The sequence below is a fragment of the Doryrhamphus excisus genome, linkage group LG5 (genome assembly GCF_037039965.1).
Source record: "Doryrhamphus excisus strain RoL-2023G ecotype Guam linkage group LG5, RoL_Dexc_Guam_v1.1, whole genome shotgun sequence".
Lineage (NCBI taxonomy): Eukaryota > Metazoa > Chordata > Actinopteri > Syngnathiformes > Syngnathidae > Doryrhamphus > Doryrhamphus excisus.
This window is the reverse complement of record NC_136361.1, coordinates 10,434,257-10,450,427: the sequence shown is the minus strand read 5'-3', so window position 1 is coordinate 10,450,427 and position 16,171 is coordinate 10,434,257. Positions and strand designations below refer to the sequence as shown.

At 40.9% G+C, this 16,171-nt stretch overlaps 1 protein-coding gene across 5 annotated transcripts in view; it reads right to left on the bottom strand.

The window, feature by feature from the left end:
- Positions 1–13,651, bottom strand: part of zdhhc3a (zDHHC palmitoyltransferase 3a) — a 34,177-nt gene extending 20,526 nt beyond the window's left edge. For 3 of the 5 annotated variants that reach the window (XR_013627399.1, XR_009119878.2, XM_058052889.2), the window contains exons 1-6: positions 13,426–13,644; positions 11,937–12,332; positions 7,233–7,357; positions 5,704–5,800; positions 5,510–5,591; positions 1,831–1,961 (exon numbers count right to left, since the gene is read on the bottom strand). Coding sequence is in view for 3 of the 5 variants with exons in the window: in XM_058052889.2 (XP_057908872.1) it covers positions 1,831–1,961; positions 5,510–5,591; positions 5,704–5,800; positions 7,233–7,357; positions 11,937–12,272 (771 nt within the window). In the remaining 2 variants the exon portion in view is untranslated. Of the gene's footprint in view, positions 1–1,491; positions 1,764–1,830; positions 1,962–5,509; positions 5,592–5,703; positions 5,801–7,232; positions 7,358–11,936; positions 12,333–13,425 lie in introns of those variants that run through there. The other 2 variants (XM_058052890.2, XM_058052887.2) reach the window with 2 other exon arrangements.
- Positions 13,652–16,171: the final 2,520 nt, after the last annotated feature.

The window sequence follows — 16,171 nt, the reverse complement described above, 5'->3', positions numbered from 1 at the left end:
ATATTATAAATGTTTTGGAAAAGGGGTAAGTGGAACAAATATAACAATAGAACCAATGAATTAATAAACAGAAAACCACAGGTTTTACTTAAGTTGCTCGGGATAAAGGTTTTTTGGGGAAAAAAAAGGAAACAAAATAATAATCGTTTGGGTGCAAAACCAAGCTGAGCAAAACAAACAAACCAAAAACTGTCCTTTAAAAACCAGAAAACATGCATCAATATTTAATATTGTCAAAAAGCTTACTGGTTTTGAATAATTAATATGGCAATAAAGAACATTGTAGGATTCTTTCACATTTCTGTTCATTGATTCAATTAGTAGCATTTCAACCAGATTACGTAGCATGCATTATACACAGTGCAAGTTCCACTACTAGTTAGCATCGAGTTTAGCAACCATTAAAGACACAATAAAAGAGACAATTAATTCAAAAAATAACAGCCAAAATCAAGGTACCACAATAAAAACTTAGGCCAATGACACCACTAGTCATTTAGTCACAACATAATAAATTAAAAACATGTACATTGGAAAAAAAACGGCACAAACATGCAAGTAACTTTTCCACCCAACCTACACAACATAGCGGCTTAAAACACAATAGGTGGCAATTGTGAAATGTGAATGCCATGAGCCAATGTTGCCGCATAGAGGCTACGACAAATCAGGATCAGTATTGGTATCGGACGATTTCACTAACGGATGATGGGGTTCAGTATCAGCAGCACAAAACCCTGATCGGAACATCCCAATCCCTGCGTTTACTGAAAGCCTTATAGTCGGATTTTATTTCATTTCGTCATTTGTATGCTTGAAAATTGTTCATTTAGGCAAAAAAAAACACAAAACAAAACATATTTGCTTAAATATACCAGTACATGTTTGACCAGTAATTCAACCACAAAACAGCAATGATTTATTCATTAATATATTTTTGTAAAAAAGCACCAAGTGGCGAGGGATGACTGTACTCCGGTACAGTTATACCAACCCTGGTATGACAGGCTTGCAGGGTCTGATAGTACTCGTAGAAGGGAGGTGTTTAACACAAAGTGCAAACCAAATTAATAAACTCCCCTGTCAGCGTACTAGAATCCAACATGGTGAAATACGGCGAGCCATTGCAAGCAAGCTAACTGTGACATCAGTACGCCCGCTTGGTTAGTGTTGATGTGCGCTCGGAATTGTTTTTGTGATGGCTATGTGTTTGTCAGTTCTTTGGAAGCCCGTTTCCACTGGTAAGTGGTAAGATAAAAAGTCCAAATGAGCTAAACTACACATGCGCATGTGGCGTGTGAGGAAGGTGGCACATGAACAGTTTGTATCTCATCATTTGGACTTTTCATCTTAGAATTATTTTTAACTTTTTATTTAAAATGACTTTTTAGCCCATAATTTCACATTTCTATCACATAATTATGACTCGTAATTATGCCTTTTTATCTCATTTCAGTTATGACTTCCCCATATCATGATGTTTTATCTTGTAATTCCAACTTTTTACTTTTTATGTGATAGTGACTTTTTATCTCATAATTTCAAATGATACCATCATTCTGACTATTTATCTCATAGTTATGACTTCCTATACTATGATATAGTTCACAGGCTGTCAGTAAGCAATGGCATTTAAGCGCAAAATGGACTTCAAAATCCTGACACAGAAGTTGTTTTGCTCGCAAGTTGTCTGCATTTCAACAGAGGAGAGAAATGAGACATCCAGCTGTCCACCAAGGAGTGACATTGAGCAGAGAAAGGGTCTGGCAGGGGAAAAAGGCTGGAAGGTAAAAGGAGGAGGACTGCTAGTGAACTAAATGGGTTACTTACAGTTTCATCGGTACAGATGGAGTGGACTTGGGTGCCGAACATCACAGAGGTGAAGATAAGGAAGAGGAGGCCCTCAAAGCACAGGAGTATGAGGAGGATGACGGTTGCTGGTGGAGAGAAGGAACTGCACTCTGGGAAGCGGGGATATAACGGAAGAGGACCATATGAGACGCTGCTATGCTCTATGGCGCCTTCTTACTTCTTATTACTGGATCGTCTGCAGGCCTGCAGATGCAGCTACATTGGCTTGTAGTGTTTGAGATTAAAATTTAGGAGTGGCCGCAAATTACACATCACCCATCAGAACCATGTCCACTGTTGTCAAGGAGAAATCCGTTGTTGGCTTCAAAATAAACGAGAGACAAGACAAGTGATTTGAGAACAATGCACGCTACAAACGTGCATGCAAAGATGCTAATCAATACAACCAGAACATACGGTTTTTGTCTGACTATTCATGCTAAAATGTTAGTGACGGGAGAGGTGATCTCTTCCTCCTGTGAGACCAGAGGCCAGACTCACATGCCCAGACACCCGTAGCCAATTGAATCAGGTGATAAGCGCGTGGAGGACTCGTTTTGGAGACAAGGAGCTTCTATTCCAGCGGGAGTCCATGAACCGGCTCGCATTAAAACCACAGCGGACTGGAGGGTGTGAGCTGATGTTATTTTGATATAAAATTGTCAAAAATTTTAATTCATATACAGCCATCCCTCTCTACATAGAAGTTTGAACCATGTGGTTTTGCAAACAATTAATGAATAAATGATCATTTTTGTGGTTGACTACAGCCTATGATTAGTCAAAACACACGCATATACAGTAAAGTCTCGTTATATCGATATCGGTTATAACGAATTACTGCTTATTACGATACTATTTTCATTTCCCGGCAAATTTCTAGTCTTTTATGATATAATTAGTTCCGTTAGTACGATACCCGGTTATTATGATAATCTGGTTACTACGATGTCCTTTTCATCTCCCGCCAGCCAATTTGGTCTGCTTATATCGATACAAAAGCAGCTTAAATCAATCTTTGCTTAAGGATTTCAATACCAAAAAAGAACACGGCGAACGGCTGCTTCCAGTCAACTTTATTTTTCACACTTCCACCACCAGAGCGCAGCACACACACCGATTCCCGCACTTCCTGGTTCACAGGTCATGCTCAACCCGCCCCACATAGCTGGCCAAACACATGCCTGCAACAGAAGAACCAACTGACATAGCATACACACCTATTCCAACAAAGACACAAGCGTACAAATACATGTATTTAATTGTGTTGTATTCAGATATCTTTTTATCGCTTGCAATAATCACTGTTTTTCATATGTACATGCTGGCGTTCGTGGTTTCTCTCGTTTGTATAGATTCTATACACACGAGAGAAACCACGAACGCAGTTGGTTCTTCTGTTGCAGGCATGTGTTTGGCCAGCTATGTGGGGCGGGTTAAGCATGACCTGTGAACCAGGAAGTGCGGGAATCGGTGTGTGTGCTGTGCTCTGGTGGTGGAAGTGTGAAAAATAAAGTTGACTGGAAGCAGCCGTTCGCCGTGTTCTTTTTGGTATTGAAATCCTTAAGCAAAGATTGATTTAAGCTGCTCCACATTGTTCTATACTATAGAATTAATAATAATATGCATTATTGCCCACTTTTAATGCAGTTCGGCGCAGGATCGGACATATCGACAGTCCGGTTATATCAATATTTTTTCCGACTCCCGACAATATCGATATAACGAGACTTTACTGTATAAGCAAATTGTAATGGAAATGGTTTTATTTCATTTGAACATCAGATTACATCCCATAATCAGTTCACAGTTCCACATGTCCAAAAGGAGTAGGAAGAAGCAAAGCTTATTAAATCCTACCACTCCATCTGGTACTTTTACAATCACTAACTGTTACATTTGTTCACTTCCTGCTTTCCATAATACAATTTAAGGTTGTTTTTTTTTTTTTTTTTTTTAAATTGCACCTCGTACCGAAGTACAAAGTGATATGAGCATCCAATGACATAATGTGTACCATAGTAAGTGTCAATATAGTGATATATATAGCACATCATGACTGGTTCAAGACTCTTCATCCTTGTATTTAGCAAACGTCAACTGCTTGTATTGTTTAACGTAGTCCTAGCATATTTGTGTGTTTCAAATGTACTTCTTCCCCGAGATCATATTTCTCTTGTAGAGAAGAATTGGATGACATTTTTAGGTAATTGGTTGTTTTTAGCCTTATGCATTATTTTAGCTGTTTGAAGATGAACTATATCAGCAAGTTGAAGTATTTGTGATTTTAGAAATAAGGAGTTAGTATGTTCTCTGTAGGCGGCATTATGAATTATCCTTACTGACCTTTTTTGCAGTACATTTAGCGAGTGAAGATTGCTTTTATAGTTATTAGCTCATATTTCCATACAATAAGTAAGATATGGTAGAACCAGAGAGCAATAAAGAGTGTGGAGTGATTTCTGATTGAGAACAAATTTTGCTTTGTTCAATACTGAAATATTTCTGGCCACCTTATGTTGTATATTTATATACAATTATAAATAAAGAATCCTACCTTGTGGGAATTCCCTTATCACGGTCAGGTCTGGAATCAATTGATCAGCATAAATGAGGTACATTTGTATGTACAACCGTACATTTATACAAAATATGATGTAGTTATTTACAAAAGTATTAAGAACATGTCTTTTTTTATATTAATTCTCCTGAAGGTTTTCCACGGCCCTGTGTTTGGGGGCCTGTGCTGAACAGATGATCATTGCAAGTCAGTGTGACATGAATGTCTATCTTAGCAGAGGTACATATGTTAGCATATAATTATATGAAATAACATGGAATAATGCACACAAAACATTTTTCAAGTGCAAAAACAAACCATATTTCCCCAACTATCAAATAGAAAAGTACATCACAAACAGGATGGCTACATATTGGCGCCACTTCTGCTGTGTTTTTGTTTTGGAGTTTAGAAAGGTTAACGCCCAGTGAAGCATTCCTTTCTATGTTGCTATGTGAAATCAATGCACCCAGGAAGGAAGTTCTGCTAATGCTTAAAACGGCCAAAATACTAAAATAATGGTGATGATGAACGTACCTGTTACTACACGGTCATAGCTTGGACATACTGTAAAACCATAAACCCTTGTTGGACGTTAAATTAGCAAGTTTCATTGAATTAATAGCGGGCTTTCTAGGCGGAATGAGTGTGTCCCATTATGTATTTAGAACTTTAGAATGCACAAAAAAGAGAAAGACACATGTTCATGTGGGTGATGGGCAAAATTTGCCCAAAAATTCCTTGAAGCTCGGTTCATTTTGGGTACAGTAAAGGTAGCTTTGTTTCGTTGCTTTGAACTCATAAGCACCTTTCTTGAAACTCAAAGGCGAAGGAGATGAAAAGCTAAGTTGGAGATGTTATGAGGGTCACTGGAGTGAAGATTGGATGCGGGGAAGCAGAGAGGAGAAGCGGGACTGGTCTAGGGTTGGGCTTGGATTTTCAGTGTTTTGAGATTTGAAGAGTATGTGGGGGGGGCGTAGAAGGGGTTGGGGTGGCGGGAGAGGCAGAGGATTTGAACATCCAGTCGTTGCTAGTGGATAGTGTGGACTTTTCTGCATCAGAGAATTATGAGCTGATTGTGAATGGAAAAACACTTACTTGTCCAGTCATCTTCAAAGCAGTAGAGAAAATGAAAAACCACCATGACGAGAGCGTGGAGAGAAACCAGTGCAATGTACATCTGGGTGAGAAAAAGAAGGAAGGGTAATAGGACTCACTGTACATGCAGCAGAAAAGTCAACTGCAAATAAAGCATCTGCATTCTCAGTTCTTAAAAAAAGCAGCCAACTTACGGTGAAGAGCACAAAGTACTTTTGATTGTTCTCCCCAACACAGTTGTTGACCCAGGGGCAGTGGTGGTCCATCTTCCGTATGCAGCGTTTGCAAACACTAGGGCACAGAGGGACATGAGTTAGAACATCAAGCAGCCCCAAACACTGTGCTATTTATGCTGGAAACAGTTTTGCTAGTAAAAACCTCAGGACAAATACTAGAAATACAAGTGAACCACAATTTCAGGAGTACGTTGCAGACTGACACAGGGCAATCCACAGCGCAGCCCAGAGGTCATTGTGGCTCATTTATTGGCCTGCAGCACATTCAAAAAATACAGTTTAACACCAAAACTAACAAAGGAAAAGGAAAAATCGGTAGTAGTTTTTGAAAAATAAAGCCAAATGTTGTAATTTAACGAGAAAAAAGCCATAATTTTAATTTTAAAATACGGTAATTTTAGGAACATAAGGTTGAAACATTAAAGAAAAAAATACCTTTTAAAAAGTTGTAATATTACAAGAACCAAACAAAACATTTTTTGGAAAAATGAGTGTGGGAAAGTTAGAATAAAATATAGAAAGGCTGTTTCACCATATTTTTGCTTTTAAAATTTTAAAAAGCAAAAATGGTGAAAAGAGCAAAGAGTGAAGTTGATATTTCAATAAATAAGATGCCATCTTTAATCTTTCAACTCTATGCTTCTAAAATGATATTTTTGCTCAGACCATGACAAGTTTATTCTTGAAAAACTGCTACTTTATTCCTGTTGGAATACAACTTTTTTTTTTTTACATTTTCCCTCATATTATTTACTTTTATAAAATTACAACTTTTGATTATGATTTTTTTTTTTACTTTTTTGCCTATATATTCGGACTTAATTTTTACAAAAAAATAAAAAAATTAGCATACCACAACATTTTTTAAGACAATTTTTTTATTCTTAGTAGTCATGAGAGGTGTCATTGACATTTTGCAAGTGTCCTGTGTACCTGTGAGACATTAGCTTCACACAAGTTGATTGCATGTGGGTATGTTTTTGCAAAGCAGCCAGCAACACTGTCTACTCGATGGGCGTGCACCATTTTACACTGTTTTGTTTATATTTGCGGAGCAAACGCCTCAGCAAGCATTGACTGTCGGGACAAAGATGCCGCTGCCTGAGCACCTCCATTAGTACTTCTTTCCCCACTTGAGAAAGCTGTCCATGTCAGTCGTCTGTGTTAATGCTCTCAGAGTGTCCATTCTGTTTAAAACTCGTATATTCCCACATCGTGACTGTGACATTCACCTTAAAATCGCTTTTGTGTAGTCAATCATGTTAGTCAACTGCAGCTAGGGTAGGAGCTACCAAAGCTAGAGGCTGAATGAGATAGAAGCTATGCGTACAGACAGGTGCAGAGTGAATCCTCTTGTCATCCAGCCTGTGTGTCACAGAGAGACGAACAGACACCCATACAGCCAGTACATGCATAGCAATTTATCATTTGTTTGATACATGGATCTAGCCATTATCGTGACAGGCCCTGATTGCGTCGTGCCTTACCTGCAATGGTGTGCACGGTCAGGCTTGATGCTGCAGCACTTGGGACACTTGTAGACCACTTGTCCTGGTTTCAGCTGAAGGCTTTCTATGTATTCCTTTGTTGCATTGCCCTTGGGCACTGCCCCCTAAGAGAAACAAAGACACTTTAGCATTAGGGCTGGGTTAAATTATTGTTTTTTTTTAATTATTATCGATTAATCTGGAAAATAGTTTTTCGATGCATCGATTAATCTAATGATTCATTTTTAAATCCGATTTGATTCAATTTCGATTATATCCCCATAATTTGACCTATATAGTAATGAATACTAATTTATCTCCATGAATAAAACACAGGCGGCACGGCGGTCTAGTGGTTAGCGCGCAGACCTCACAGCTAGGAGACCAGGGTTCAATTTCCACCCTCGGCCATCTCTGTGTGGAGTTTGCCTGTTCTCCCCGTGCATGCGTGGGTTTTCTCCGGGTACTCTGGTTTCCTCCCACATTCCAAAAACATGCTAGGTTAATTGGCCACTCCAAATTGTCCATAGGTATGAATGTGAGTGTGAATGGTTGTTTGTCTATATGTGCCCTGTGATTGGCTGGCGACCAGTCCAGGGTGTACCCCGCCTCTCGCCCGAAGACAGCTGGGATAGGCTCCAGCATCCCCCGCGACCCTTGTGAGGAAAAGCGGTAGAAAATGAATGAATGAATAAAACACAAATTTCCTCTTTCCAATATATTGGTATTAACAACTTCAAAAACTGGGCGGCACGATGCTCGAGTGGTTAGCGTGCAGACCTCACAGCTAGGAGACCAGGGTTCAATTCCACCCTCATGTGTGGGTTTTCTGCGGGTACTCCGTATGAATGTGAGTGTGAATGGTTGTTTGTCTATATGTGCCCTGTGATTGGCTGGCGACCAGTCCAGGGTGTACCCCGCCTCTCGCCCAAAGACAGCTGGGATAGCCTCCAGCACCCCCCGCGACCACCCTCAGGAGGAAAAAGCGGTAGAAAATGAATAAATGAACTTCAAAAACTAATTGTATTGAACAATACAATAATAAAGTTCACGGTGGAATCCTATAACAAAAAATATAATAAATTAAACTTGCTTTCAATAAATAAAACTATTGTGCAAAAAAACACAATCTGAATCAAAATATCAACATAAAATAAATAAAAAATAACAGCAGTTGTGCGTGTGTATGTTCCTGCAAGAGCACTTTACCTTTCCCTCTTGCTTTTCCACCACCACCCTCACTACGTGCGTACGTATGTGCGTCTACTCAGGTGTGTGTGCGTGAGGCTGGAGCACAAGTTACGTGGTGCGGTTTGGATTAATGATGGGGTTAATCTTTGCAAACAAGGAAAGAAAAAAAGTTGAAAACCTACGACGTCTTATCCTGCAGACAAGCAGCTCCCGCTGTCTCCATTTTGCACAGGTCACAGACAACTGAATGGTTAGTGTAAAGTACTTCCATCATTTTGACATCCTTTGACAGATATTTTCTTCTCCCCGGACTCGCTGCTACTTGATGCTGCATCCATTTTTGATTCTGAGTGATGACGCATCGACGTGCAGTTCTTGCATCGACTTATTTTTTGCGTCGTCCCAGCCTTATTTATCATACCGCATGATCATCTTCATGAATATGCTTATTTTAAAATTCTTACCTGGTAATATTTATATCATTAGTAATATTATACCTTACGTAAATGTTACCTGATTGCACTTTTTTAAAAATGGCACGTTGTAGAAACTACATGAATGCTGAAGTGCAAAAGCGGAACAGAAAATGTGGCATTACAAGAAAGTGGGAATTTTGGTTTATGTGGAATATTGTGATCCTGAATGTTTGTTTACAAGTAAGCTCCAGGGAAGTTACGACATGGGTCACAGGCAGGAAGAAAAAAAAGGCCAACTCATCAGCACAGTACAGATAATCTCGCCTCATTGGAGCGTTTTTTCAAAAATTGGTTATCGGAAATATTTTTTTTACTCATTTCGGACGGACGTCTTCTTTCTCTTTCGGCTTTTCCTTTCAGCCACAGCAAATCAACCCCCTCCATCCAACCCCGTCTTCCATGTCCGTCTCTCTCACACCAACTACCCTCATGTCCTCCACTACATCCATAAACCTCCTCTTTGGTCTTCCTCTACGCCTCCTACCTGGCAGCATCCTTCTACCAATATATTCACTATCTCTCCTCTGGACATGCCCCAACCATCTCAGTCTGGCCGATAACTGACTTTATCTCCAAGGTCTCTAACATGTAAAGTCCCTCTGATGTACTCCTTCCTGATCCTATCCATCCTGGTCACTCCCAATCTGAACCTCAGCATCCTCGTCTCTGCTACCTGCAGTTCTGCTTCCTGTCTTTTCCTCAGTGGCACTGTCTCTAGGCTAAACAACATGGCTGGTCTCACCAGTTTTGTATACCTTTCCTTTCATTTACCACACATCATGCCTGACACTTTTCTCCACCCGTTCCATCCTGCCTGCACACACTTCTTCACCTCCTTTTCACAATCTCCATTGTTCTGAATTGTTGACCCCAAGTACTTAAAATTATCCACCTTCTGTATCTCTTCTCCCTTCTCCCTCTCTTCCAGGTTAAACCTCCACTCTCCTAGCATGTCTTCCACGTGTTCCCGACTCTCACTGCAAATCACAATGTCATCTGCAAACATCAGTCCATGGAGATTCTTGTCTAACCTCATCTGTCAGCCTGTCCATTACCATAGCAAACAAGAAGGGGCTCAGAGCTGATCCCTGATGCAGTCCCACCTCCACCTTGAACTCTTCTGTCACACCCACAGCACATCCTACCACTGTCTTACAGTCCTCATACATGTCCTGCACCACTTGAACATACTTCTCTGTCACTCCAGACTTCCTCATACAACACCGCTGTTTCTCTCTAAGCACCCTGTCATAGGCTTTCTCCAGATCTACAAAGACTCAATACAGCTCCACTCTGACCTTCTCTGTCTTCTCAGAAATCCCATACTGCTGCTCACAAATGCCGACTTCTGGTCTTAGTCTAGCTTCAACTACTCTTTCCCATAACTTCATTGTATGGCACTGACATTGACATTGACATTGACACAGCTCTGCACATCACCCTTGTTCTTAAAAATGGGCACCAACACACTTCTCCATTCCTGAGGCATCTTCTCACCACCAAAGATCCTATTCAACAACCCAGTCAGGAACTCTACTGCTACATCTCCTAGACACTTCCATACCTCCACAGGTATACCATCAGGACCAAGTGCCTTCCCACTCTTCATCCTCTTCAATGATCTTCTCACTTCCACTTTACCGATCTTTGCTACTTTCTGGTCCACAGCCGACACCTCTTTTACTCTTCCTTCTCTCTTGTATTCCTCATTCATCAACTCTCTTTCATCAAGTACTCTTTCCATATTCCCATCACACTACTGGCATCTGTCAGTACACTTCCATTCCTATCCTTGACCACCCTAACCTGCTGCACGTCCTTCCCATCTCTGTCTCTCTGCCTTGCCAACCTGTATAGATCCATCTCTCCCTCCTTACTGTTCAACCTAGCGTACAAGTCATCATAGACCTCGTTTGGCCTTTGCCACCTCTACTTTCACCTTACCATTCATCTCTCTGTACTCCTGTCTACTCTCTTCAGTCCTCTCCATGTCCCACTTCTTCTTAGCTAACCTTTTTCACTATATACACTCCTGCACCCCCTCACTCCACCACCAAGTCTCTTTGTCTGATTTCTTTTCCAGATGACACACCAAGTACTCTCCTACCAGTCTCCATGATCACATTTGCTGTAGTTGTCCAATCATCTGGAAGCACCTCCTGACCATCCAGAGCCTGTCTCAACTCCTGCCTAAAAATCCTCTGCTCTGCCTTTGCCCTCCATCTTCCTCACCATGAGGGTCATTCTGCACACCGCCATCCTATGCTGTCGGGCTACACTTTCACCGACCACTACTTTGCAGTCACTGATCTCCTTCAGATTACAGCGTCTACACAAGATGTAGTTTGCCTGTGTACTCCTACCTCCACTCTTATAGTAGATCACCTTATGTTTCTCTCTCTTCTGGAAGAAAGTATTCACTACAGCCATTCCCATCCTTTTGGCAAAATCGACCAACATCTGTTCTTCTGCATTCCTCTCCTGAATACTGAACCTGTCCATCACCTCTTCATCATCTCGATTTCCTGCACCAACATGCCCATTCAAGTCTGCCCCAATGACAACTCTTGCTTTGCATCACTTCATCGAGGTCCAGCCAGAAGCCAGAATTATATGATATTATATATAAACATACATATACAATAGCCTATAATACTATAGCCTACTATAAAATAGATATGGTCTTACAACCTGCGTCTTCCTCCGCATTGAATAAATGCAGTCAAAAGCCTTCTCGCCAGCGCCTCACTAGCTTTCATTCCCAACAACAATGCGTGCTTTCTTCTTGTGAACGGACATCAGATTGTCCTTTTGTTTTATTTCTCCCAACCCTCCATGATTCTTCTTCAATGCTGAAGTGTTTGACTGCAGAATGCTACACTGTGTAGTTTTAATTGTTTATGTTGTGATGGGGGGATATACACCAAACAAGGTGGTACTGATGAAGCAAGATGTCTCTTACATGGGATGTTGGTATCTGAAGAAATACAGTATTTTGGAAAGTATGTGACTGCTGATATCTGAGTAGGTGACTTACAGGATCGGTGCACATGGCCCTGAGGTGTGAGGCAAGGGCGAGGAAGGCCAGAGTGTTGAAAAGAATGCCGTTGACGACGCTGTACGTCAGGCTCTTGGAGGGTAGCAGCATGACAAACAGCACCACGAATTCTGCATAAACAACCAACAGCCATGTGATGATGGCACAAATTATGCCGCAGGCGTCCCTGATGAACCACAGGGCAGAGGCGGAGGAGGCGGTGATGACGTCTTTGGAGACGGGGATGCGTTGCTCCGCTTGCAAGAAACTGGATCCGGCCCAGGCGTGGCTCCGGCCGTGCTCCACATCCCTGCATCTGTGTACTGGACTCTTCATGCTTCATCTATGCTAAAAACCCACTGCTGGTCCCACTGTGCTGTTTGGCTTCAGTCCATGCTGGGGGAGGAGCAAAAGGAACACACATTTACTTACATTTGTTTTTCCAGAGACATTCACTTCATTGTCTGAGTGATAATTTGCTCATTCATTCATTCATTCATTCATTCATTTTCTACCGCTTATCCTCACGAGGGTCGCCGGGGTGCTGGAGCCTATCCTAGCAATCTTCGAGCGAGAGGCGGGATACACCCTTGACTGGTCGCCAGCCAATCACAGGGCACATGTAGACAAACAACCATTCACACTCACATTCATACCTATGGACAATTTGGAGTCGCCAATTAACCTTAATTAGCATGTTTTTGGAATGTGGGAGGAAACCGGAGTTCCCGGACACTCCACACAGAGATGGCCACAGGTCTCCTAGCTGTGAGGCCTGTGCACTAACCACTCGGCTGCCGTGCAGCCATGATTTGCGCATTTTTAAAAAAAGATTTGCCCATCATTCCCAAGCCTTATGTGAATCATGAACACAAATTATTCCCTTTTCTGTGCATTCTAGCACGACTAAAGTAGTTAATATGAACCAGCTAACAATGGACGCCATGGGAAATAGGTATTTTGAAAAAAAAAAAAATGCCAACAGTGGTCCATTTACATAAAATGAATGAATGAATATCCAACTCCCTTTCTGATCAGCCATAACCGCGCCTGTATGCCTGTGCACGAGCCATGAGAGTGACAGCCATTAACGCCATACCCCCTTTTCGGCCGAAAGAAAAATGCCATTCAGTTAAAGTCGTAATTGTGAAGAATATAGACATTTATTTGTACAATCTGTTTTCCGGCAGGACTGTTCGTATCTCATGCTAGTCAGTGGTACCGTTATTCCATTTTTGGGGTGAAAAGCGGTGTCATTTGGAGTCAAGGTGGGAAAGCATAATAAACACACACTACAACAACAACTCGTAAAGTTCCACGTAAAGTCGACACGTAACATACCTACAAACACGGTCATTTGGAATTAGCACGCCCCGCCAGTTGTGCGACACCCCCCCATCTGAAATAAACATGTGCCTTAGCGAGTCAAACAACCATCAGCAAACCTGCGCTTAGCTGCTAAAGCTAACGAGCTAGAGTATTGACTTACCTGTTAGCCATTTTGTGTCAACAGTCACAACACTTCAGCTGACACACAACTGCCACCCGGAAACATCGGTCCGCCTTCACATTGCGTTCAACTACCTAATTATTTTTGTCACCTCACGGGAACGCAGCGCCCTACACCATTCCTTGCAGTTTCCCTGCATCTATTTCTTCTTCTATGCTATTGAATAGCGTTAGTACACCAAGTACTGCGCATTAGCGCCCCCACTACAGTGGAGGAGAAACTTAAGCTATGTACTGCAGTGATTTTAACCAATGTAGTTCAGCGGCTAATGCTGTACAAGTGGTTTTTTAATGTTTTCAGTTGTCAGGGGCGACTTTTATGTTGACAACCAAAAGAAAATTAATACCTTTGCCCCAGTACACATCTGATTAGCAACGTCGCGACTCGTTACATTTCGTTTGCTTTTGGCAGCCCAAGTACTGTGATGCTGTGAGCCAATCAATCCAGAGAAAAATAACAACAGTTTGTATGTTTGGTTGTTTCCGTAAAAATGGCTAGAAATGGAACATAATTGAAACATAATATGGTCATTTAATAAATATGAATTCACATTCATATTTTAATATTGCTTATATGTAATAAATACATTATATCAGGGGTCTCAAACTCGCGGCCCGCGGGCCAAATGTGGCCCGCAAGACGCTAGTTTGAGGCCCCCACCTTTATACCAAAGTTTAATGTTGAAATGACAGCTTAAAGCTGTGTGCAGACCGGACACAATTAACATGATTTTGCCCCGTCCATACTGTTACCCTACCCTGTTACCCCGCCCTGTTTTGCTTTGGATTAGCAATGAAGCTAAAGGCTTATGACGCTGGGTACAAATAAATGCAGGAAATGATTTGGAATAAAACGGAAAATACACGTCAAGATAAATCATCTCATCAAACATGTTGTTAAAGTTACGACGCTGCTCCCAGATGGAACTGAGTACGATGCTAACTTGCTAATTGGGTAAAATTATTAAGTTTCATTAATGTTCATGTTAAAGGTTAAATAACTGTTAATACTGTACATTTGAATCTGAAAAAAATAATTTCTCTACCACCTGTATGTGGTTTCTTATGTTTTTCTTATTTGCTGTTTTATTATTATTATCTTACTTATTTATTACTGATTGATTGATTTATTGTCTTCATTCTTAATTTGTTTATTTTTTTTATCTTATTTTCTGTATAGAAAAATAAAAATTAAGATATTTGAGAACAGTGGAATGTTTTATCAGATATTTTGGTGTGGAAAACCGGAACCAAAGTACTGAAAAAGTGTAGGGTATAGCAGAAGCAAAAGCATTGAAGATAGTTTTTTTAATTGATTTTTTTCCAGTTTTTAATAAATGCGTTTTGGGTTTTTTTTTTTAAACCTGATGCGGCCCGGCTTCACCCAAAACCTAGCTCCGGTGGCCCCCAGGTAAATTGAGTTTGAGACCCCTGCATTATATTCTTCTACTTCGAGCAGTCCTTGTTGTAATTCGTACGCCTCACTGTTGACCCCTGCAGGCCAAATTGTAATACTGCAGTTTACATTCACTTTTATCTCCCACCCTTGATTAATGGAGACAGCAATGTATTTAGATTGTGCGTTCCAATAGGCCTGATGGAAACCGTGTTCATTTCAAATTCATTTGTACCAAACACACATATATGTGAACAAACATGAAAAAATAAGGACCATGGTGATATAGCTGCTTTCCAAGAGAGCCACCTTTGTGGCACAGGTAAGCCCGGCTTTAAACTCAACATACGTACGTATACTAACTCACTAAACTCACTTCGCAGTACACCTCCCTTGAGATTTTGGGTTCAAATCTTTTTTCTACATTTTGTCATGTTACAGCCTCATTCCAAACTGTATTAAATTAATCTCTTACCTCAAAATTCTACACAAAATACTCCATTATGACAATGTGAAAAAAGATTTTTTTTGACATGTTTTGAATTTATTAAAAATAGAAAACAAAAAAATCACATTTACATAAGTATTCACAGCCTTTGCCATGAAGCTCAAAATTGAGCTCAGGTGCATCTTTTTCCACTGATCATCCTTGAGATCTTTCTACAGCTTAATTGGAGTCCACCTGCAGTAAATTCAGTTGATTGGACATGATTTGGAAATATAATAACTGTCTATATAAGGTCCCACAGTTGACTGTGCATGTCAGAGCACAAACACCAAGCATGAAGTCAAAAGAACTGTCTGTAGACCTGCGAGACAGGATTGTCTTGAGGCACAAATCTGGGGAAGGATACAGAAACATTTCTGCTGCTTTGAAGGTCCCAATGAGCACAGTGGCCTCCATTATTCGTAAATGGAAGACGTTTGGAACCACCAGGACTCTTCCTAGAGCTGGCCGGCCTTCTAAACTGAGCGATCGGGGAAGAAGGGCCTTAGTCAGGGAGGTGACCAAGGCCCCGATGGTCACTCTGTCAGAGCTCCAGCGTTTTTTTTTTCTGTATCCTTCCCCAGATTTGTGCCTCAAGACAATCCTGTCTCGCAGGTCTACAGACAGTTCTTTTGACTTCATGCTTGGTGTTTGTGCTCTGACATGCACAGTCAACTGTGGGACCTTATATAGACAGTTATTATATTTCCAAATCATGTCCAATCAACTGAATTTACTGCAGGTGGACTCCAATTAAGCTGTAGAAAGATCTCAAGGATGATCAGTGGAAAAAAGATGCACCTGAGCTCAATTTTGAGCTTCATGGCAAAGGCTGTGAATACT